We start from the raw sequence: 24,037 nt of genomic DNA on the forward strand, positions 1-24,037 counted from the left end.
CACGATCTCGAGCCCCAATCGAGCTCTAAAGTGGTCTTCCTTTCCCCTAAGCCTGCCTTTTTGAGTTCGTGCACATTTTGTGACGAGTTAGGGGAGGAAAATATCATCTTTGCTCCCCAGTCAAATAGAATTTCTTGTCCAGGTTGCCTTTTTCTTTGGCTTGAATTGCTCCGGCTGTGAACCTCGAACTCCTTGACTGAAAGGTTTGTAGCGAGCGTCAGGTCCACGTGTGTTAATGCGAACAGCTTTCTGTGCTCGCTCTACACTGCTACAGGCAGCTTTAATGGACTCTTTGGGTTAGATTTGCCGGAAGCCGAGTTGTTGATGCTTGAAGTTCTGTTACGACTTCTTCTAGAAGAGTTTTGCACTTTTACATGCAGAGTAGAATTGTTCTCCTGAAGAGCCACCTTTCGACTTCACAAGGTCGTAAACTTGGAATGATCAAGCCCATCGCAGACTGGGCTCGAGATTGAGCAATCTCGCTAGTCCAGTCTCTCGCAAAACGAATGTGGACAAAACAAATGTCAACATAAAAAACGAATGTCAACACGAAAAACGAATGTCAACACCCAAAGGTGGTGCGAAAAAAAAAAACAAAAGCCAACTGGCAAAAAAGAACATATTGAAAAACAAATGTTGAATTGAATTTTTATAAGAAAAACGCGCCGTACATATCCAAGTCACTTTGTAATTAGAAACAAATCATTCTCTCATAGTGTTGTGATCTTCCGAAGAAAATTTATTCTTTTTTTTTTCAGTTTTCTTACAAAAAAAACTAGTAAACGAGTCAAAACATGAAGACCAACCCTAGTTTCCTGGTTCAACTACCGCATGTTTAGTCTTTGAATTATGTTTGGAACAATTGTCAAACTTACTTCCAGCCAAGAATGTCAAACTGTTAATGCAGTCCTTTATTTGTATTAACAAGCAAATCATGTAATTTTCTCAGTTTTATGAATATTTCATTTTCAAGACAGTTCTAGAATATATTGAATACAATTATTTGAACAAATATTGGGCCAACTGACAGCCACTTTGGCAAGTCCAAGTACCTTAATATGATCTTCAGTCGCCGAAAACTTATTAAACATTTATTTCAGTTTTCTTAAACGTGAAAAAGCAATTAAACGATCGGCTTATCGTACTTGATACAGGAGCAGAAACATGAAGCAAACCAACCTTGGATTTCCCGGTTCAACTACCGTATGTATAGCTTTTCTGTTTGGAACAATTGTCAAACTAACTTTCAGTCAAGAATGTCAAACCGTTAATGCAGTACGCGGATATCGTCTTGTTAACCATGTCCTGAACACAGTTCATGATGTTACGTTTGAACGTTGTACAGTTCTCTGCACTGAACATCCTGCCTGCTACAGTATCAACCACTTTACTACAACCAGTACCTGCGAATTGAACAAAAAGACAAAACTTTGGTTTCTAAGTGATTTTATTCCAAGTGACAGCTTCTTTTACATGGATATGTTGGTACGGCAGTACGACATTTGTGTCCACGACAATCCTTGCCGTAACGGTGCCAAGTGTATTCCGTACCCCAACAACGGAACCTTTCATTGTCAATGCAGCAAACATTACACTGGAAAAACTTGCGAGGCTATTCTAAAAGGTAATTTTCATATACACTTGTAGGCCGCTATATTAACAAATTAACTTGTAGTCCTTAGTTTTACTCACATAAATCAAAAACTAAAACGCCGTGTTTTTGCTGGAGCGTTATTCAGAACAGGTGCACCGTACGTGTGCTAATTCGGTTTCGAACTTGTTATAAAGTTTTAATCCCGTAAATTAAATACCAAAAAGCCGTGTTTTCGCTGGAGTTATGTTCAGAACAGATGCACTGTACGTGCCGGTGTTGAGCTAACAGAAAATTCTATAGAGAAAATTAATTCAGTGCTTATGATATTTAGCTGTTTCTCTATAGTCCTGTTTGTATCTGTAGGGATTTGGTTGATTTTATCAAACTAGAAAAAAAAAGTAAAATATTTAGGTCTAATAATTGATTATAGCTTAAGATTGGAAACAATATGTGCACGAATTGTGTAAGAAGATCTCGAGAGTTATTGGCATTTTATCAAAAATGAGATATTTTGTTGTCGTAAAGCCGGGGTAACATTTATTTATATTCAACTCACTTTGTAATTTAATTAGTTTTAATGATTTGCTACGATTTTATCTGCCACCCGGTTAGCTCAGTTGGTAAGAGTGTCGGTCTGTTGTGCGGGAGGTCGTGGTTTAAGCCTCGGCCGGACCAACACTCAGGGTCTTAAAATAACTAAATATGCTGCCTTCGTAATTACATCTGCAAATGGTTAGACCTTCAAGGCTTCTCGGACTCCGTCGTTCAGTGGTCATCGTTGAAACGGAGTTTAACCGTATAATGTATTACCGGCCAAGCATACATTAAACCATTTCATTATCTAGTTTCCTAAGTTGGCGCGAAATTTTTTATCGAGGTTTTTGATTGGTTCAGCTCCTTAACAAGCAATAAGCCGATTTCAACTTCGATTGGCTCATGATAACAATTGGAAAGGAATGCTCTGCTCTAGTAAGCAGGCGTTCGTGGGGAGGAAAACGTTGCGTGACATACAGTATACTAGGAACGTCTGCGCTCTGCGTAGGACGTAGAATGGCAATACTTTTAACTCGCAAAGCCTCGGACCGATTTCTTCCCGTATCTTATTCCCTTCGTGCCATCCGTGTTCTCTTTCGTGCTAACTTGATAGAACAAACGTACAAAACTAGTAATGCATTCTCATTTTGTTTTGATGTTTATCAGGAGAAAACGTCAGTTGCTCCAATCAGGTTCTAGACCTCTGTCAGACGAATATGACCGCGTGGCAGGCTACAATCCTAGGCCCTACTAGCCTCAATCTCTCGGGTTGTAACCCCGATAATGTTACAAACACAGAAGAACTTCTTTTGTTCGTTAGTCGAGCAAGAAATGATAGCCTGGGTGATTATGGTAAATACCAAATCGTCAAGGTCAAAGAGAACACAGGGTAAGAAAAACATATATCTACTTTTCATGAAGCGAGTAGCGGCACTAATCTTGACGGTTGGGATCCCTTTATGCTAGATGCTAAAACAAACAAGCAAAAAAATCAATTTGTGCTCGTTATTTTTCCCCGATAATTTTCGAAGCATACGGTACGCATTTTCAACGCTATCCACCTACTCGTTGATCGTCGACATTTTCCTTGTTTGATAAACTATCTATTTGTCTGTTTAAGCAAGCAAGCACCCAATCTAATCACGTCAAATTTTATAATAGATCTTAGTATTTTTACACAAGTGAATATAATAAATCCGATGCGCTCATTGACTACAATTTACGTCTTATGCTGTTGTAAGTTCGCCTCTAGGTGAACTTAGCGCGCACGCTCGTTTGTCGATTTGTGCTGATTGCAGAGATTAATAAATTTTGAATCCATTATTCATTATATTCTTTTGTGTTACAAAAACAATTAGAACAGTTTTCGTATGACTGTGAAAAGCTCACGGCACGAACACGGTCATAACACGGCAAGGGGTACGCCAGACCAATCACTTTGCGCGAGAATTTATTCTCCATCCAATCAAATACCCTGAACATGGCGACACTGGTGAAAAACGCACTGCGCATGCGTTGGGAGAAAAAACAAAATGGCGGACAATACTAATAACAATTGATCTCATCTAAAGGTAGGTTTTATTTTAACCGACAGGGCTATTTTTTAAATATTCGTTTTGGAATTTTACAGATATTTTTGGATTTCTTTACATAGAATCCGACCATGTGATTATCTGCAAATTAGCCATGCTGGATGTCGACGTCGGGCCGCGAGTGGCGGCATTTTCAAAGATTATTTTTGCTTTGTATAAACAAAAGGTTTTTGTATAAATCAGCTGTGTATCACAATCGAAATTATCTTGCTATTGCGAGAAGGACGACCTTAAGTTTTGCGATTTTGTAAAACAATCAAAACACCTGCATCAAAAATATAAGTTGCCCTTAGTTACGCTACGCCATCTCCGAGCGTGCGCAGTGCGTTTTTTACCAGTGTCGAACACGGCATGAACACGGCGCAGACACGGTCACGCCAAGGTCACGGCACTGTCAGACCAATCACGCTTACGACACTGTGCTTTTCACAGTCATGCGAAAACTGCTCTATTTCTTGCTGTACGTACTCTTTTATATAGCTATGTCACGAATGATTTTTTTAAGGGAAAGGCACAAATTTTCTCCTTTACTATCCCAAATTTTTAGATGCGCCGTAACGCTGCTAACACCGATCAACATCACACTCTCCGGTTCTCCATGTGAACTAATCGCTCAACGACTGCCATTCTTTGACCACGTCTCTCTGACCCAGTCCTGTCAAGTGACTTGTCGTGCTCGGTCTGGAGCAGTGGGTGGTATCCTAGCTCTGAGAGCAACCAAGTTAACAATAGACAGCACATCCAAGATACAAGTCAATGGGAAAGGTATGGTTAACAGCCTCTATCAATAATCCCGTCATCAATCAAGTAATAAGAGAGCAGCTTGATTTGTTTAATTACTTTATGTTAAGGTTTCCATGGCGGTGCGGGAGGAAACAGTTCTGGTGGCGGTGGATTCGGAGGGGAAACATTCGTATGTTTATCATCCACATACGGTAAAGGTGGAGATGCTGGTCAAACAGGAGACCATGGAGGAGGTTCAGGGGAAGGTTTGTATCTATGCTATTCGCTTATCAATAGTCGGGAAATGCCAAACTGTACGATGTTTTAACTCATGACCATTTTTTTCAGTCACAACAACAGGACCAGGGGGGTTAAATGCTGGAGGAGGAGGGGGAGACTCGAGCAATAACCCTGACGATGGAGCGGGCGGTGGAGGAGGAGCTGGTCATTTTTCAGGAGGCGGTGGAGGGGGTGGAGGAACCGGTTGTTATAAATCTGCTGGTGGTGCTGGTGGGATTGCATCAACATTGGTGAGTGGCCATCGTCAGTTTGTTTAAACCGATATCAATTTTTACTGGTAGATTCTGGGTTTTAGATTCAAGCCTATGCAGGAGGTGGCGGATCTTCTGAATGCCCTGGTCGAAATGGAGGAATTGGTGGTTCCACTGGAGGGAATGCAGGAAATTCTGTACGGGGAGGAATAGGAGGTAAGAAATCAAAGATCAAACAAACCCTCATAATCATCAGTGTCACACGCATACAGGATGAGTGCAGGTCTAACGTTACTGACGACGAGTTACACAAATAAAATTTTGCAAATGGCCGTAACTTTTTCTCAAAGGTTATTGTGTCATCCAATAATAATACTCCAATTTCGAATTATCTGTTGTATAGAGTTAGCTTAGCCTCTGTTGTAGAGAGTTATTTCGTGTGACAGTTATTTTGAATATACATGCATTCCAGTCAAGGTCCTTGTATTGTTGAAATTCTTTACTTGTGAGTAACTTGACACTGATACGAGGCTAATCCTGAGCGGAATGAGTCTGCGATTAAGGAAAACACTAATTTTTACTAATTCGAAAATGGTCTATTACACAATTAATGTCCCATGCTTCCCTCGACGGCTTGATTGACTCAGAACCAATGTTCTTGAGGGTAGTAACAAGTAGCAATCTTCATTGCTTTAATGACCACAAAATTACAGAATTCTGGCCAGAAGTAGAAACAGGAAATCATATTTCTTTAGCTGAAAACAACATGCATCGTCATTGCCACCAACCGCTGCCGAGGTTGAACCTCAGCTAATCAGTCATATTTGGTAGATACTTTTCAAGTGGTAAATGACTTGACATTCGTTTCAAGATTCGACGTCACCTCGGTGGTTTTTTTAATTTTCACCCTTTTTTCTTTACAGGCAATTCTCCAGGCTTAAACTATGGTAGTGGAGGAGGTGGAGGTAAAGTACCTTGACGTCAACCACAGAGACCGCGGAGAGTAATTTGATTTGGGGGGGGGGGCGTTTAACGACCGCCGAAGGCGGGAACACTGAAAACGTTTTAAACTGAGATCCTTGCTCGGAAGAGTGATTTCTAGTATTTTGAGGGGCATTTATAGCATATTTGTTAAATTTGCTATTGATATTTTAAATAGCAAACGATTAAGTCAAATTATAGAGGCAAAATTATTGGGGGTGTGGGGGGGGGGGGGGGTGTACTTGGTGTTTTTTTTAAAAACTGAACCAAACTACGGGCGAATAAAGTAAAACATATAGAGCCTAACGAGGTCCGTAAAAGAATGCATGAACGGTGAGCTTGCAATGATAGAGACCTTATTTATCACCTTGGACAATTATTCAGATCTCTATCATTGCAAGCTCACAGTTCGTCTCGCTTCGATGCAAAGGCACGGCTACCTTTCAAGATGGCGCCGGGAACTGTGAAGGGGACTACTGCTTGCCCTAAGGCCATGGTGTAAATGTATGCTTCGGCGACGATGCCGTTAAACCAAAAAATATTCCGTCAAGCATTGACTGGTACGGCGTACTAAACTATAAGCAAATAAGGAGGAAATATAAGATTCAGGGTTAAATAGGCAACTACCAACAAAGGGGCATGCAAAATGTTTCTCAGTAGTACACCTAAAAAGTATGTTAACATTCCTCGTTTAACGACTAACTGTTCGACGGTGGAAATAGAGCACGTTTTGCTGCGCTGCTACGTTGAATTATTGCATATTGAATGATGCATGTATTATCAATCCACACACGCAACAAACTGTCTTTGTTACGAAAAAAACAATGAACAATGAGTAATGAAGAAATTTTGATGTACGCGAAAAGAAAAGAGGAGCGAGAAAGAGAAAGAGAGGAAGAGAGGGTAAAAAAGACAAGGGTAGTCAACTTAAGCATTTATTCTAAACTACTTTTTTTTGTCAAGGTGGATTTCAGTATGGTAACGTGGATTTCTACACTCATCTTAGCTACGGTGGGGGAGGGGGAGGTGGTAATGGATATGGGTTTATTGGTGGGAAAGGAGGTAACGGTGGTGGCCTGGTACTACTCTTTTTGGACCAGCTGACGTTGAATGGATCGATAGAAGCACAGGGTAAGTTATAATGTTACATATAGTTATTACGTGAATCAGTTATAACGTGTAATTATTATCTCACATGGTTCGAAGTTCTCGTTCATTTTATTCCACAGGATCACGTGGTGAATGCGCTCCAAGTGATGTTACTCATCGTGCTGCCCCAGGGGGTAGTGGTGCGGGGGGTAGTGTTGTTATTTTTACTAAGGAATTGTCTGGTACTGTTTCTGGAAAGATTCGTGTGGAAGGAGGGACGCCTAGAGAATGCGCTCTTGGTACGGGTGGAGGTAAGTTCTATATTAATTATGAAATTATTTTTTATACAAATGTCTAAACCTATATGAACTAAAAGGTGAAATGTTTGTTAAAAAAATCCTGTTACTCAATATTCTTGATGGGAAGCCATTCATGGTATGTAAAGCATTTCGATCAACGTGTTTCTTTTTTAAATGGCAGTGCACACGAAGGTACCACCTCCTATCCTGCTCTACATGTCCCCTCTACCTCTCCCTTAGTGTATGGCGATCTGTACTAATGTTTGTATTTACAGGAGGTGGTGGTGGTATTGGTCGCTGGGTCGTCAAATCCTTATCTACTTTATACAAGTCAGGATAAAGATTCACAGGAAAATACAGTAACATGACAGTGATCAACAGAATATACAAACCATCTCTTGTAAAAAACCTTATCTACTTTATACAAGTCAGGATAAAGATTCACAGGAAAATACAGTAACATCAGTAGAACAGGATATAAAAACCATCCCTTTAATCCATCATTACAGTCCGTATTTAGTCTATTTGTTACTTTTCTTCTTACAGTTATTATTCTTTTTATTCATTTCAAAACCTTTGTAAGAAAATCATTAAAAAACGTTAAATAGTAACTAACAATTCTTACGAGTGAAATAAAAAATCTATAAAAAAAAAACAATGGCCACGACGACGTGTAATCGAAGCTAATCGAAGAATAGCTACTAGGCTACAGTGCAACTACGCCAACCAAGGCCACCCAAACAAACTTTAAATCAAATTCACAAATCATGTTTTTAACACAGAATAAAAGATGAATTGATGAATTCTGGATGTTAAACTAGTTTTTGTTCACTCTTGATAACATACATACTCGTATGAAGTAAAATATATGCTTTTAAAGGAACTGAAAAAATATCAAAATTTGTACAGATCCTATTGCTTAAATACTCAATCGTGATTGGCCAATTTGTATGGAAATTTTTCAGGGTGCATGCCCTTTGTTGGTGTAGTCGCAAACCCATTTCTTTTAAACTATCGGCACTGAACCTCTTACCTTGCAAGTGCTTTCTCAAACTGCTATCCCTACTGTATTACAATCTATGGGAGTTTCAAGTTCCTGATTCCCTGATCAGAAATATTCACTTCTGTTGGATGAAAACTTCCACTTGGTCCCACCCGAGCACTACATGGAGCAGCCCTGGGACTAGTCTGTTTTGCATAATGTGAGGTATGCGGTCGAGGCTTGTGTGCCGCACCCAGTTCAGCTAAGGTTGGTGTCTTTGGTCTTCGCGGCAGTTTCTCTATCTTTGAAGATCGTTGTAAGGCAATGCTAAGTTCTTCTCGTGTTGTTGGTAAACTTGAGCGCCTTTCTAAATAAGCAGGGTCATTAGCGGAACTGTTATTCTTGCTGTGTTGACGGTGTTGCTCTGATTCTGTTCTCAGAGCTGTGAGGCTGACATTGCTCTTTGTGCGCGCCATAATGATGGCTTGCATGGTGTCTTTTGCAGCGTGCAAGGCTTCGTCTTGCTTGGTTGTTTCTTCGGATTGCAGACGCAGCACCTCCTCAACTTTCTTCATGTAATGGTGCCTCAATTCCGTGTTATCCGACATCAGTCCGTGCATGCGCATTGAGTACTTGTTGTCCACCTCGGCTACCTTCTCGGCAAAGTGCTCTTCATAGCCAGCAAGTTTGACTTTTTTGTTTTCAAGATCTGTTTGTGTTTTCTTGAGCTTCTCGGAGACTGTTTTAATCTTTTCTTTTAACTCTGTGTTCTCTTGTGTCATTGCCTGCATCTGCGTCAGCACTTTTTTTAGGTTTTCTGAGTCTTGAATGTATTCTGCGAATTTCTCCATTAAGCGCTGCAGAACATTAACAACATAAAAACATCATCATAAAATGCTTATGGCATTGATCAAATATAACTGAGTAAGCCATACAGCGTTCTAATAATGGCTGGCGCACGGAAATAAGGCCAGCCAGTCATCTTGCAAGGCTGAGCAAGGCTGTTCATACAAAATAAAACGTGGATAGCGCGAATTCAGGTCAAAACAAAAAGTTATTTTTTAAAACTTTTCGTCTATAAACGCATTTCGTGTGCGTTTATATCTTTTAATGTGGACTATTGTTTGGGTGACCTCGAAGTGCGTCAGTCATTATGAGAACGGTGTATTAAGAGCAGTGAGACAACTGAGATATTAGTACTAATACTGGGTGACCTCGAAGTGCGTCAGTCATTATGAGAACGGTGTATTAAGGGCAGTGAGACAACTGAGATATTAGTACTAATAAAGAATATCTTACATCAACTTCCTTAGCATGATCGTCCACAAGTACCATGATCTGGCGCTGATGTTCTTTGTTGATTGCGTCGATCTCCTTGTTTTTGTCGTGAAGGAGTTCTTTTCCTTATTTGAAATGCAACACAAATCATACAATTATTAATAAATAAATTTAAGCCATCAATTATTACTAAAGCAGTTTATGTATGCCGGTGACGTGCCGTAACAGTGCCGTATCCGAGTGTTCTGATTGGATGAAATCTCGCGGACTGTGATTGGAGGAAAGGAAGTATTTAAAACCGTGCCTGACGTTATCGTGGCCAAGTATTCCGATTGGATGTTTTGCGCACTGTGATTGGTTGAAAGGAAGTATTTAACATCGTGCCGTGACGTTATCGTGTCCGAGTATTCTGATTGGATGACTTGCGCACTGTGATTAGTTGAAAGGACGTAACCAACACCGTGCCGTGATAGTGGTGTATGACAGATGTTATTCAAACTAGTTTGTCAACAAGGTTCTAATACTTACTGAGTTCTGTCATAGCATCTTCTTTCTGTTTCTCGTAGTTATATCTTATTTCGTTCTGCAGATTAAAAAATAAAATGAATATTAGTGCGTTTTTCCATAACTGAGCCCGGTTGTACGAAGCGCTATTTGGCGGATAAATCCTTATCCAGTGATAAGTCGATGCTGTTATCCAATAAATTTATCCACTGGATAAGATTAATCCGTTGGTTAGCGCTATCCAGGCTTCGTACAACCGGGCCCAGGTGTTTAACATGCTTAAGCTAAGATTCATGCCAATTACTCTATAAGCTATATATTTGCATGTTAATAAGATTAAATCTTAAATGTGTTTAATATTGTTTTTACTTAACCAAATAATGACTATAGAGGTTTTGCGCCATCACGTGCCCACGATCATAATACAGCTTGGGCTGCCTGTGGTTAGATGTCAGAACAATAAAATCCCTATGCTCTCGAGAAGTGTATTCTTTCTCATGTAAAACAATAGTCCCCTTCACAGTTCCCTGCGCCATCTTGAAATGTAACTTTGCCTTTGCATCGGAGCGAGACGAACGGTGAGCTTGCAATGATAGAGATCTTTTTTAACACCTTAGACAATTATTCCCATATCTCTATCATAGCAAGCTCACCGTTCGTCTCGCTTCGATGCAAAGGCACGGCTACCTTTCAAGATGGCGCAGGGAACTGTGAAGGGGACTGTTGTTTTACATGAGAAAGAATACACTTCTCGAGAGCATAGGGATTTTATTGTTCTGCCATCTAACATGACTGCCGTTACGTGATGGTGCAAAACCTCTATTGTTCTCACTTTGACAAGCATTTCCACTTTAGAACCGTCCTAAAACTGTAAAGTGACATAAAGAGTGTGAGACTGATGTGCTAACCTCTCTTCTCTCCCATTTGTAGTCCATTTCAGTAGCCACGGTAACCTAGACAACATGATAACCAGCCATTAGAAAGAAATGTTACAGAACAGACACTGTTAGCCATTCCGAGGTTGAGAAAAAAACTGGGTCGAATTGGCATTGCAGTGGACTGTATGTGATAAAACAGTCCCACAATGCACTGCAATGCCGACTCGACCCAGTTTTTTCCTTAACCTCTGAATGGCTAATACTGGGACCATATTTACGGAATTAACCAATGACAGTGTAGACTCAAAACAAAGTATGCCAACTTAAGCCAATCTGGAGCAAGGTATATAGCAGAGAATTGGTTATATACAAATATATTTCTAAAAAGGTTGTCATCGCCAAAGGCATAGACAATAGGCAATAGGCGAAAAGCGATAGGAGATAGGTCATTCCAAGAACCAAGAATAGCTGGAATAACATGGACCTTAGTGTTAAAACTGATTCAATATTCTTTGTATTCAACGAAACTATTTCCATGTCGGAAAGACCTATCGCCTATCACCTTTGGCGATGACAACGTCTGTTTGAAATAGTTGTATATCTGACAAACAACTCTAAATGTTATCAACAGCCGCAAGAATAAAACATTGTGATCAACATCCTACTATTAGCCAGCACTGATAGGTACTTTCTCCTGATTGGCTACAATGTTCATCCTACTACATTGTGATTGGTTAATGTTGTTGGTCCCAATAAGTGTCTATTTTGTAAAGTGAAACGAAATCATCATCAGCGTTTTTCAATATTTTCGTTAGCATACCTTGTACGCTTCGAAGGCCCCTTGCAAGGTTTCAAGCTCCGTTTGAATCCGAGCTGTGAAAGGAGATGAGCAACGTTAACAATTATATTGACCTGGGATGGGGTTGGGGAGCGTAGCGAAGCACAGGAGAGAACCAACAAGCAACTCTACTCACATACGACACCGAGCTCAGTGGGACTCGAACCCGGGTCGCATTGGTGAGAGGCGAGCGCTCTCACCGCTACGCCACCCGTGCTTCCAGAATCAAATAGTCGAGTGTTCAGTCGTATATCATACCTTTCTCAGCTTCGGCTAAGGATCGTTCTTGCTGCATCTGTGAAAGGCAAGTGTAAAGTTATATTAGTTGCGTCTCGTGTAGAACGGCTTGCGGGTAGATAAATCTTACTTGGGAGACATTTCTTAAGAAAAAAGTAATGCCTTGAAAGTTAGTGTCTAAAGTTCGCAAACTTACCCCCCCCCCCCTCTCTCTCTTCCAAATAAACTCAAATGTCACTTGAAACTTTTGATGATAATTTAGCTCCTCGTACAAAAAAAGTCAGACCAGTGTGTGCCAAAAGAGTGTAAGATTTTCCGTGTGTAGCTGGGTCATGCTACACTCTGCAAGTCATCTCTCCCTCCCGGGGATTATCCAGGATATCCCTATGAGGGTGTAATCACTCCCCCCCATCGTAACCATATCCTCCCCCCTTGAAAACGTTGGTAGCATGAGGGGAAGGGTAAGCTAAGCAGCATTTTTACCTGTTGTTCAAATTCCTCCTTTAGTCTTTCAATATCATCAGCGTGATCATTCTCGATAGACCTTCAAAGAAGGAACATCATTTATGAAGTTCTAACTTTGATAAAAAAATGTAGTGCCATAGTAATGGATGGAGCGTTTGTAAGATCAGATAAATTTCAATGGGATCTGTGAGTCAGCCTGTGGGGAATGGGGGAGGGGGCTGTGGGGAATGGGGAAGGGCAATGGGTTGTGGGGAATGGTGGAGGGGGAGGGGGAGGAGGCTGTGGGGAATGGGGAAGGGCAATGGGGAAGGGGAATGGGTGTGGGGAATGGTGGAGGGGGAGGGGGAGGAGGCTGTGGGGAATGGGGAAGGGGAATGGGTTGTGGGGAATGGAGGAGGGGAAAGGGGGTCGTGGAGAATTAAGGAGCGAGAGGGAATGGAGAGCTCTCCTTCCTACCCTCTCCTCTCCCCATTCACACTCATCCCCACCCCTCTGGGTCACTACACAGACTAAACCGTTTCTTTACTTACATGATATGTTCTCGGTGCTCTTGATGGATCTGTTCAACATACATCTTGTTGTTCTCGACATTCTTGGGAGAAAAATAGAATAAAATAAAATGAAACGTGTTCTATTCTCAGTTGTGGGAAATATAAACGAGATTGAACATCGCAAAAATTATCCAAGAACCGTTTTTAAGATTATCTATTACCTTTCTAATAATAATAAATAACTTTATTGACAATAATAATTAACTAATAATTCATTATAATATGAGACGTGATATCTGTTACCTTTCTTGCTTGGAATTTGTGGTTCAGTCGCTCTTCCTCGAGTAAAAGTGTTAGGTCGTCCACTTGAGTGACAAGTTGGTTAATTCTAACATCCCTAGCAAGATACAGAGATCACGTAAATGATCCATCCGATGTGCAACGATCCACTGAACCGCTACTTACGCATCTTAATGCAATGTGTTCTCCAAATCACTATATGACTTGAGATGAATGTAGTTCTATGTCTATTTGTCTTTTACAATAACAAAAACGATAAAAACTTCTCATTTTCAGCAATCAAAACAACCAACGCAAAGAGCGCACGCGTCAGCTTTATCTGTCTGTCCTCTTATTGATGATAAAAAATAACCAATCAGCGCGCGAGAAATTTGTGAGTTATTGTACAATTAACTCTAATATCCTAAAAGATGCCAAGAAATGCCGAAGTTTTAACACCCTAAAAGATACCAAATTGCTTATTTTTACCCGCCTAAGAGATACGACGGGATGAAGTGATTGTATCAACAACTGGTAGAGACTAGATAAACTAGTTAGGAGAATTGATTTAACTTAATACACCGTATGGTTTGTGATGTTTAGAAACTGACGTTTCGGACGTTAGTCCTTCGTCGGAGCAAATGACGAAGGACTAACGTCCGAAACGTCAGTTTCTAAACATCACAAACCATACAGTATCAACAACTGTACGAGTAGAGATGAATGTACTTACTTTTCATCTGGTGGCTTCAACCTACAACAGAATGGAAAAATAGGGATACACTTTATTTTGTTTTTGTTTTTGTTCTTTGTTTAAAGCATTTTCTTATCGTATTGTTATTTTTGTTCATAACCGCTTACCTTTTTCTGTGACTCTTGTTTGTCTTTCAGAGAAAACATAGAAAAATTGTTAATAATCAAGAGTAAGTCAATCAATTCTCTTTTTTTGTTATTCTTATATTATGCACAACTAGTTCGAAAGACATTATTGTGCCTTGATATCCTATGATGGCTCAAGTCAGTTAAATAATCTGTAACAACTTTTAGACTGATAAGAGTCAGGGCACAGCCACACATTGAAAGTATTTATTGTTAAAGGAGAGCACATCAAACTTAACAGGTTTCTGCAGTATGGCTTTGATTGGCTAAGTAACAGCTAAATTATAAGCAATCAAAAACATCGAAGATTACAAAGGAATGTGTGTTTACTAGAGACAATCGTTTGTAATTTTTGAGATGTTTGGGAGGTTGCAACACAAAATGTATGAAGCCCACAATCTTGAAACTCCAGGAACTTACTAATTTCGATGTACTCTTTCTTGTTATGGTGTTTATTTTTTAACTAGATTAATTTTAAAGCTCGTTACCAGTCCTCAACTCATTTCTAAAATTCATCCAGTTTGTTTCTCTTCTATGCCAATATATAAACACAATTACCATAACTTTTGTTTTGATAACAATTAGCACAATATCATACCTTTTGTTCTGAGAAGAAATCATCAGTTTTGATGGTCATGTTGATTTTTTCCTTAGATCTCGATAATACATAACCAGGAGAAAGAACAATTGTACTAGTTGATTCCTATATAAGAAATTATTAGATAAATAAATACTCTTTATTTTCATTGTGGTGTACCACAGGTAGCCCAAGTTTGGTTTCTGTGGTGTCCTGTCATAAGGAAATGTATGGGGATTCATCAAAAAAGTCAATAAAATCATTGAAATGTGAAATGAAGCCTCGAAATTTTACCCAGTTATTGATAAATAACACTTTTTTTGCTCTGCGTGGTTATTTTTTGAATTTAGCCCGTTTTAAGGATTTTTTTCCCCACCGCTGTTGGGACCCCGAGTCTCCAACCTTCTCTTATTTCTTACTGGTGGGGAAAAAATCCTTAAAATGAGCTAAATTCAAATATTTACATACATTTCCTTATGACAGGACACCACAGAAACCAAGCTTGGGCTACCTGTGGGTGCACAAACAATTCTACTGCACATGAGTGCCATTTTTGCAATGTTGCAGAAGAAAATAAAAGTTTGGATTTTCTGCAACATGCATACTTTCTTATTGTTTATGCCATTTTCATAAACATATTGCAAACTCAGTAGCTGCTAGATGCATGCTAAAAATTAGGCTTTTTGCTGCTGTCAATCAAAACTAATCAGTTGGTACCTTTCATATTTTTGACTGGCGATTTTCTGGAATTTTTTCAACAATTTTTGCTATAGGCTTCTTACCTCAGGGAGGGGTCCTTCTAAAGATTTTCTATCTTTTGCACTATAGACTTGCCCAAATCTTGCACATCTAAAATATTATTCACATTGTTAAATTACCCGAGCTAAAAAATATAAAACACTTTAAAATATCCATTTTAGATACTGTACTCTGATCTAAACATGGGTCCAAATAGATGCTAAGAGAACATGAGAGAAGTGTTGGAAATCACAACAGATAGCAAAGACTGAAATGGTATTTCAACCAATCAGAGGATGCGAAAGAACTCAGTTACCTTGAAATATTAAATATGATGTTAAACACAGGGACATAGTGTTGCACCGTCAATTCTCATTATGGGGAGTGAAGGGTCTGAGAGCCTGCAGGCTTATGAAAATTAGATTGTTTTATCATTTGCAAGAGCAATACTCATTTTACAGTTCCCTTCAGTGACCAAGAATAATAGTTCCAAGTCAAGGTGGGAGTTTCCGTGTATGATAAACTTTAGTTTTGCTATGCGCAGTAACTCTAGCCTCCTTATGGAACTATTGTTTGTGGTCATTGAACAGAACTGTAAAATGGAGTATTGGGGGGAGGGGGGAGGGGAATGGCCCTATAGCTCCTCCCCTACCTTTTATGGCCAATAGACTGTTTCAGATTACTTCACCCCTCCCTCCCCTATACAGACACCTACAAATTGATATGCTCACACATTTTTGATCATTCAAGTTAGCCTAATTGCTCAATAAGTATATAAAATTTACCTGGATCTATGAGGTCCCACGAAGCTGACATTCAACCTACTTGGGGTTGATCTGAAAGACAAAATAAAGATGAGTTATATTTTAATCAATTTTATTTATTTTGTATGAAATTGAAAATAATCCACAAACAAAGATAAACAAATCTAAAGGAAATTTTTTGGCCTTGTTGAAAAATTTAATTCTCAATCCTTAAGAAATATATCCTAAGCAGCTCACTAATTGAAACATAACATAAATTAAAAATTATCTATTAACTAAAGTTATCCAATAGACAAAAAAAAAAAAAAAAAAAAAAAAAGATAACAAATTATGATAACAAATGATAAAGAAATTTATGAATTTTGAGAAAAAAACTTAATTTAAAAATCTACTTCTAAATAAATAGATGAAAGTCTAGAATATATATTTGTCTTTTTATTGGCAATAATTGCTTAACACAGCAGGATATATATATTAATTTAAAAAAAAAATTAACACCAAATCTGATGAACAAATATTAGAAATAAAGAACATTGTCTACTTTCCGGCTGTGTTTGCCATACTGTATCAAAATTCATTTTAATAAAACAAAAATACTAGTAAAAACCCTTTAAATGTATAGTTGATTATATGTAAATGCTAGATAAATTGAAGCAGGAATAAAGGAGCGAACAGAGGTGTTAATCCGGTTATTGGATATAGCAGACTCTTCATTTTTATAAAGACATAAGAATTTTTAAAAAGCCTGTCATAGGACATTAAATAATTAAGATAGAAAGGATTAATATATATATATACGTACTTTGGTCTGAGATGAGTTTTTCTTTCTTCAGAGATTCTTTGTTTTCCTGGCGATGTTTGAGCACGAATCTCTTCAGCAACTTCGCCGATCACCCAAGCAGCTTTCTTGTAAGGAGGACGCGAACCAGTGATACAAATCGTCTCGAGATCAGCATCACTCATCTTAGAATCACTTATTCTTCGATAGAAATTTATCTTCTAAATCGATAGTTTCACTCTAATTCAAAAATCGGAAATTTCATTTGGAACCCAATCAATTGAGAAAGACATTCAGATGTCAGCTCCGGTGTAAACAAGCGTTGTTCAGTTGAAGTTGTTTCCAGAAGGTTCTCATTTCTAGTGCAAATTCACATATTTTCTGAATTAAAGTTAGAAGAATTCCGCTGCAAAAAGCTAGAATTCTTCCCAAACTTAGTAAAAGAATTCGAATGTGTAGAAACTTTCAGAAAACGAGCAGTATTTGCATAATGTTCAGCGGCCGTTTACGTTTCCATAGTAACGAAAGTAATTCGACGCGACGGGCGACTGGCTTGAAGAAAGGAACTTGAAAAACAACTTGGTCTTTTATGCTCAGTCAATCGATAACCACTTGGAGAAAATTTGTTTTGTCAAAAACAGTTTTCAAAATTTAATAAAAAGATTGGAACAACTTACGATAGTTTTTGTCTCTTTTATTCAGCATTAGTTTTAGCACTCTCTTCTTTCGCATACCCATAACACCTTGCGGCTTTTGGGGGTACCCAGAGGGTAAAAAACCGCACCTTTGCTGAAGGCCGATCAGACAATGTTGAATATACCTCGTTTGATATCCAAACTATATAAAATGAAACAGTAAGTATCAAAAAGAGTTAGAATCTTGAAGAAGTTTAAAGTAAAATTTCAAATATTTTTCGTAAGTTACAGCTGTAATACATTTTCTGTAACGCCAAACCTTTTGATGTCCTGAACGCGCAAAATTAACTCAGAATGAACTGACAATCAATATTGTACAGATAAAAGCAGGTATAGTGTACAGTCAATTGAAGAACGCTTTATTTTGGAGAAATGATCGTTAATTCCCCAAGGCGCAAAGCATTTAGATTCTAATTTTCTCAGGTCTAGTTTCAACTTGAATATAAACGTTCGAGAAGTATCCAGAAGTTCTCAACTAGTATCATTGATAATCAACTTTGCATTATAAGGGTAAATTTAATAGTTTGCATTAATGGGGATTCGTGGCCCTCAAAAAGGTGTCTCTTTCGGTGAAAGAACTTTGGATAGAATGGAAATACGGATAAAGCTAGTCGGGCCTTCCGACAATTTGGTTCTGTAAAACCTTGATGGCCCCTCTTAAACTGAAAATGGACTGCGTGAACAATCAGTCCCTTATTACTATCTGGCTGATATACAAGCTCTCAGTGTCAATCATATAGTACTGCACATCTTTAGTTCAGGATAAACAACAACGCTCTCTTGCCAGTGAGTCTCATATGTGTAAAATCGACACTAATCGACCTGACAAGCAATAATCCTAGCCTAAGTACTGCATGTTTTTTCAGAAGTCTCTGGATTAACGTTGCGCAACCAATTGCACCATGCGACACGAGTTCTCAGAGTTCACGAAAGTCGAACTATTGTCTACTCTTTCCGACTTGTAGTCGGACTTGTGTCGGGGAGAAGTTTCAAAATGGCTTGAGCAGCGTAAAGGCAATTGGTTTCCTCTGACATTATATTCTTCGATCACGTTACGTCATCGCAGCCATGTTGGTGTTATCTAACGAAAGGGCCTCATTAGGGACTGTGCAATAATTATCGGGAGGGGGAGGGGGTCTAAAATTTTCCAAATTGGGCTTAAATTGAAGCTAACTCCCCCTGTGCTAAACGTAAAATAACTTCTCACCCCTCCCCCTTTTGAAATGAAATAACTATCACCACCCCCCATCCCTACATCGCCACCAACGCCCTCGAAAAAAAGGACGCACACGTTCCTCTACTTGCCTTCACATATTTACTTGTCCTATATCCTCATCTGCCACAAACAAAACTTGAAAGCTTTCTTCGACATGTCGCTCATTGTCAGAGCTATCTTCGCTTGATTCGACTTCAGAATCACTCCACCTATCATCGCGAGCGGACGTGTTTAGATCATCTTCTTCCTCGAGTTCTTCAGTTTCAAGTGTTTTAGATCCTCTAGCATGCGAAAGTACACGTTCAACTAATTGTGCTTCGTCCCCAGATACTTTTTGACCTATTTGTTTGAGATACAGTTGCAGTTGCTTATTGGTAAGTTTTTCGACGTCTTCTTTGTTCTCTCAACATATGTCTGGTACACAGTTTCTTTCGCTTCAAGGTGCTGAACATATTCTATACATGTGCTTTCGGCAATGTTTAGCATTGAGCATGCTTGCTGTACAGCGTTTTTGTTCGAAGAGGACAACTCTCCTTCAAGAACCACCTTCTTCACTTGGACACTAGGAAGCATGCTGTCTATCACCCATCGCCGGAGAGGTTGTAACACTTTCATCAACTGGCAGGTACTTCTTGGCCGATGATGAATCTAATGCTAGCAGTGGAGATCGTTTTATATGGGAATACCACTAGCATAGCATAGCACTAAATATCATGAACATAAAACTAGAAGAATTATTACAAAGTAAAACAAAAAAGACATGACATAGTCAGTTGTCTTATATACAGTCAATCAATGTGGCATAACTTTACCACAGTACGGTATAGAAAGTTGTGACTTGTACTGTTCTTAGTACTGTTTTTTGTACTGTTCTTATTACAAAGGGTACTTAGTTTATACATTATTTCAACACATATGGTTTCGAGGTTGCACCTGTGACAAGTTGTTGTGTTCTTTATACAGTAACTAATTCTAAAGATTTTTTTTCCATCCGATGCTTCAGGTTTTTAATGTGAACGAGATGCGCACAATTCAACGCCTTTGGCTAACATTATAACGGCTAAATGTTTGGTTCGTCGCGGAGAAAATTCGTTACAGGAAGTGCCGTGGGCACGCACCTGAGAAGTGTCTGTATTCAAAACAGCTTTATTCATTTTAAACATTTTAAAGTCTTTTATTGATTTCAACAGATGAAAAAATATGTCACCTTTGATATAATCTTGCTCTGTTCATGAGACCAACGCGTTTCTACGAACCAAAGTCCCTGTTTCAAGGGATCATTACCAATATCTTTGAACGCTAGCCACCACCAAGGGCAACTAGTCAATCGTTTAAGGGGGATTATAGGCCTTTTTACTGATATTGCGGCCATCTTTGATTTTATTGTTCTAACTTTAAGACATTATGGGATGCTGAGGGGGCAACTATTGGAAAATTTCTAGACTACACAGCTGTCAGGTTGTCTTTTTATATAACCTTACACTTTCAATGAGGAAAAACAAATCTAAAAAGCAATTGAATTTAGTAGTGAGTTTGAACAATATATATGAAACAACAAGACTTCAATTTGAATGTTTGAAAATGTAACGGGTCCCCACGTTATGCTTTATGACGTTCTACGTTTGCTCCCTCGGTATCCCATAATTCAAGATGGCCGCCGCGTGCGTCAGTAAAATAGTTTGTTACTTTCTTACACTTTTTCCGTGCATTTCATTCATGCATGGACTAAAATGCCCTAATTGTTTAATTTCTACTATGTTTATTCTTGCACGAAGCCTGGATAGCGCTATCCGAAGGATAAATCTTATCCAGTGGCTAAATTTATAGAGGTTTTGCACCATCACGTGCCCATCCCATAATACTGCTTGGGCTTCCTGTGGTTAGATGGCAGAACAATTAAATCCCTTTGCGCTTGCGAATTTGATTCTTTCTCGAGTAAAACGACTGTATTGTTTCTGCCATCTAACATGGCTGCCGTCACGTGGTGGTGCAAAACCTCTATTGGAAAACAATATCGACTTATCCACTGGATAAGAATTTGTCCGCCGGATAGCGCTATCCAGGCTTTGTACAACCGGGCCCTGGCCTATAAGTCCACTTCTGTACGCAGAATAACTGGTAACGTAACTATTTTTTAATTGAGCGCGACTACAGTGGATCTTATCAAATGGTTTCCGCTTTAAGCCAATCAAATACGTGCGAACAAGCACTTCAGTCAATCAAAATGCACAGATGAAAGACAAACATGTGTTTCCCACTCAAGCTGCTTTAAAGTCTAATCCTCACAATTGAGCAAAACCTTCCTTTCTTCACGTTATTCACGACTTACTAACAGTTGTCTGAAGAATACCCACTGAATAGGTGTGAGTGACCGATTGGAGTATACATCTGTCAACAAGACTCTTAACACTAAACAATCACTAGACATTTAGAACTGAATTAACACATGTGGTATGGTTTTCCGTGAGCGTATTGTGAAACTGCTACCAAAAATAGAAGAATGACATAAATAGTAACTCAATGTAAAGATGTCCAAGATTGGCGTCACAAAATGAATTCCTAGTTAAGTCTTCGAGACACAAGTAGGGAAAGATTTGATTCAAAATCTATTTGATGTATGGTAATGGATAGGGAAGTTGGTAAAAAAAATGTATTACGATACAAGAGTAGATTATTTGTAATTCTTTGCTTTATAGAGACCCCAGTGAAACTTAAACCCTCCTTGTGTTCAATTAAACAAGCATGTACAACTTAAATGTCACCGGACACGAGTGAGTGCTAACTACTGTTGTTCATACACTCGAGTAGGGAAACTATCCCAGAGACAAACATGTGCAAGCTATAGTCTGGGATGTTGTATATATATATGATAAGACTTTTAAGACCGTACACCATTCAGAAGAATTCAATATATATCGTGGAAATCATAGAATAGCGTTGACTGACGTGAGAGTATAAGACTTCAACTAAGATTTCAATAAGGTACGTATGATCGTGTGATCCTTGGCTATGTAATAAATGAATTAGAGATTATGAAGTGCCATACTGGTGCGGTCAGTAAACTGCACGCACGAATAGGACATCTGCCCGACGCCTGGAGATGAATAGTTTACAAGAAGATTACTGAATAATGGGGCATTCGCAGCTCAAGTCGGTATATAGTATTTTACTAGCTATATATATATATATATATCAGGGTTCGTGCTGAGGTAACAACTTAAAATTTAAGGACTATTCAAGAGTATACGAGGACCCAAAAATGATTTTTCAAGGAGTATGTTAAGCTAACTATGCCAAGATTTTACACGATAGTTTCACATGGCCGACTTTCAGATTTTCCAATCTTTTTGACTAGATCTATTTCAGAACCATGCAAGTAATGATCAAAGCAAAAATTAGTGTAGTTTTCAAGGAGTTTTGCTAAAATCATAAAATTCAAGAGCTTTAAGTGCCCTTAAAAACGTGAATGAAATTCAAGGAGTTTTCAAGGAGTTTAAGGAGTAGCACGTACCCTGATATATATTTGTATATATATGAATTTTAAAATTTGGGCGTAAAAGAAAAACATCACGACGGTGGACTTTGCCACGTGAGGATCTTTGCTACACTTGATGTTAATGGCGAAGAAAAGGACATTCCTTTTTTATTGAAGACAAATTGAAAGTATCCCAAGATATTTTTTCAAAAGACTCTCGATAAATGAATCCAGCAGTCGACGTGAACACGTTCAATTTTTAATCTTCTCCTCCTTCCTCGAGTCCTCGTTCTCCTACTCCAAGCTGCTTGGGTGACATGATAACATATTTAATCATTCCTTCGGGGGAGTAAGAAACTAGAAAAGCTTTTAGCGAGCTTACTTTTTCAAAAAAAGAATAGAAAAAAGAAAAAGAAGCGGGTTGTATGAATCAACATCCGAAATGCTTGTTTCACATAGTCCCAGAGAAATCCTATGTTGGCAGAACGCCGTTTATGTCCGCAATTGATATTCCTGTAGTAGAACGGTAAATACCACATGGGTTTACGATCAATAGATTCACATGGCTAAGGGCAGCAGGAAGGTGAAACAGGAAATGCCCTGCATGAAGGGTGCCTCTGTTTGTTTCAAGTCATTCCTAGATCTACCACAGCCGTTATGACGCCAAACATTAGGTTAAATAGAAAAACGCGAGATCCCGGCCAAGTCTTGAACCGTTTTACAGCCGTTTTTAATGACACGCGAATCGTATAAGGTTGGTTTTCGTGGACGTCAATCAAGGCGTTGCCATGACACGCTCCAGTCACGTGGCATTAAAAAATTTGTTTCCTGACAATGTCATGGAAACCTTTTGATTGACGTCCAATAAAACCTACTTTGTGGCGACGACAATCCTGAGAAATCACGTGTCAGTTTACAATCACTCAAACTACTTTGCCGCAATGTTTTCCCAATTCAGACTACGTGTCAATCCCTTGACAGGAAGATTTGGTCGAATTCAACTATACTGGAAAAATGCTTATATCTGACAAATAGTACTTGTACGACACGACACGACACGACACGACTAGCAGTAACACTGCATGAAATGGCTTCATAAAAAGGAGTATCGTAATATAAAGTGGAAAACTTAAAACAAATAGCACTTACACGATACGACCACATGCCTTAACATTGAAATGGCTTACCATAAGTATTGTAGAGTGGAGAAATTAAAACAAATGTGGCACTTAAACTATAACACCACAGTAACTGACTTACACGATACGACATCCCTTTACATTGAAATGGCTTTCCATAAGAAGAGCACTATAAAACATGCCTTAAAATTGAAATGGCTTCCGTTATACAGCACTATAAAACATGCCTTAACATTGAAATGGGTTCCCGTAAGAAGTAGCACTATGAAACATGCCTTAACATTGAAATGGGTTCCAATAAGAAGTAGCACTATGAAACATGCCTTAACATTGAAATGGCTTACCATAAGTATTGTAGAGTGGAGAAATTAAAACAAATGTAGCACTTAAACTATACCACCACAGTAACTGACTTACACGATACGCCATCCCTTTACATTGAAATGGCTTTCCATAAGAAGTAGCACTATAAAACATGCCTTAAAATTGAAATGGCTTCCGTTATACAGCACTATAAAACA

General features: G+C 38.8%; 2 protein-coding genes across 2 annotated transcripts; one reads left to right on the forward strand and one right to left on the reverse strand.

The window, feature by feature from the left end:
• The first annotated feature begins 933 nt into the window (after positions 1-933).
• Positions 934-7,701, forward strand: LOC116295484 (uncharacterized). The gene is made up of 10 exons (XM_031703305.2): positions 934-1,624; positions 2,795-3,017; positions 4,268-4,485; positions 4,572-4,709; positions 4,792-4,973; positions 5,039-5,150; positions 5,858-5,899; positions 6,879-7,046; positions 7,145-7,315; positions 7,579-7,701. Exons 1-10 carry the CDS (start codon positions 1,165-1,167, stop codon positions 7,641-7,643), a joined length of 1,779 nt encoding a protein of 592 aa, XP_031559165.1. The 5' UTR covers positions 934-1,164; the 3' UTR covers positions 7,644-7,701.
• An 80-nt stretch (positions 7,702-7,781) lies between these two features.
• Positions 7,782-17,482, reverse strand: LOC116295485 (uncharacterized). Its single transcript, XM_031703306.2, has 15 exons — positions 17,016-17,482; positions 16,235-16,285; positions 15,494-15,560; positions 14,733-14,837; positions 14,117-14,139; positions 13,989-14,009; positions 13,280-13,373; positions 13,016-13,077; positions 12,504-12,564; positions 12,042-12,078; positions 11,766-11,818; positions 10,976-11,020; positions 10,092-10,146; positions 9,585-9,688; positions 7,782-9,142 (listed from the first exon to the last, which is right to left on the reverse strand). The coding sequence occupies exons 1-15, from the start codon at positions 17,174-17,176 to the stop codon at positions 8,381-8,383; spliced, it is 1,701 nt and encodes a 566-aa protein (XP_031559166.1). The 5' UTR covers positions 17,177-17,482; the 3' UTR covers positions 7,782-8,380.
• Between the last annotated feature and the right edge of the window lie 6,555 nt (positions 17,483-24,037).

The sequence above is a fragment of the Actinia tenebrosa genome, unplaced genomic scaffold, assembly GCF_029948245.1.
Source record: "Actinia tenebrosa isolate PJP-AT-01 unplaced genomic scaffold, QUT_ActTen_1.0 PGA_scaffold11__36_contigs__length_13525064, whole genome shotgun sequence".
Lineage (NCBI taxonomy): Eukaryota > Metazoa > Cnidaria > Anthozoa > Actiniaria > Actiniidae > Actinia > Actinia tenebrosa.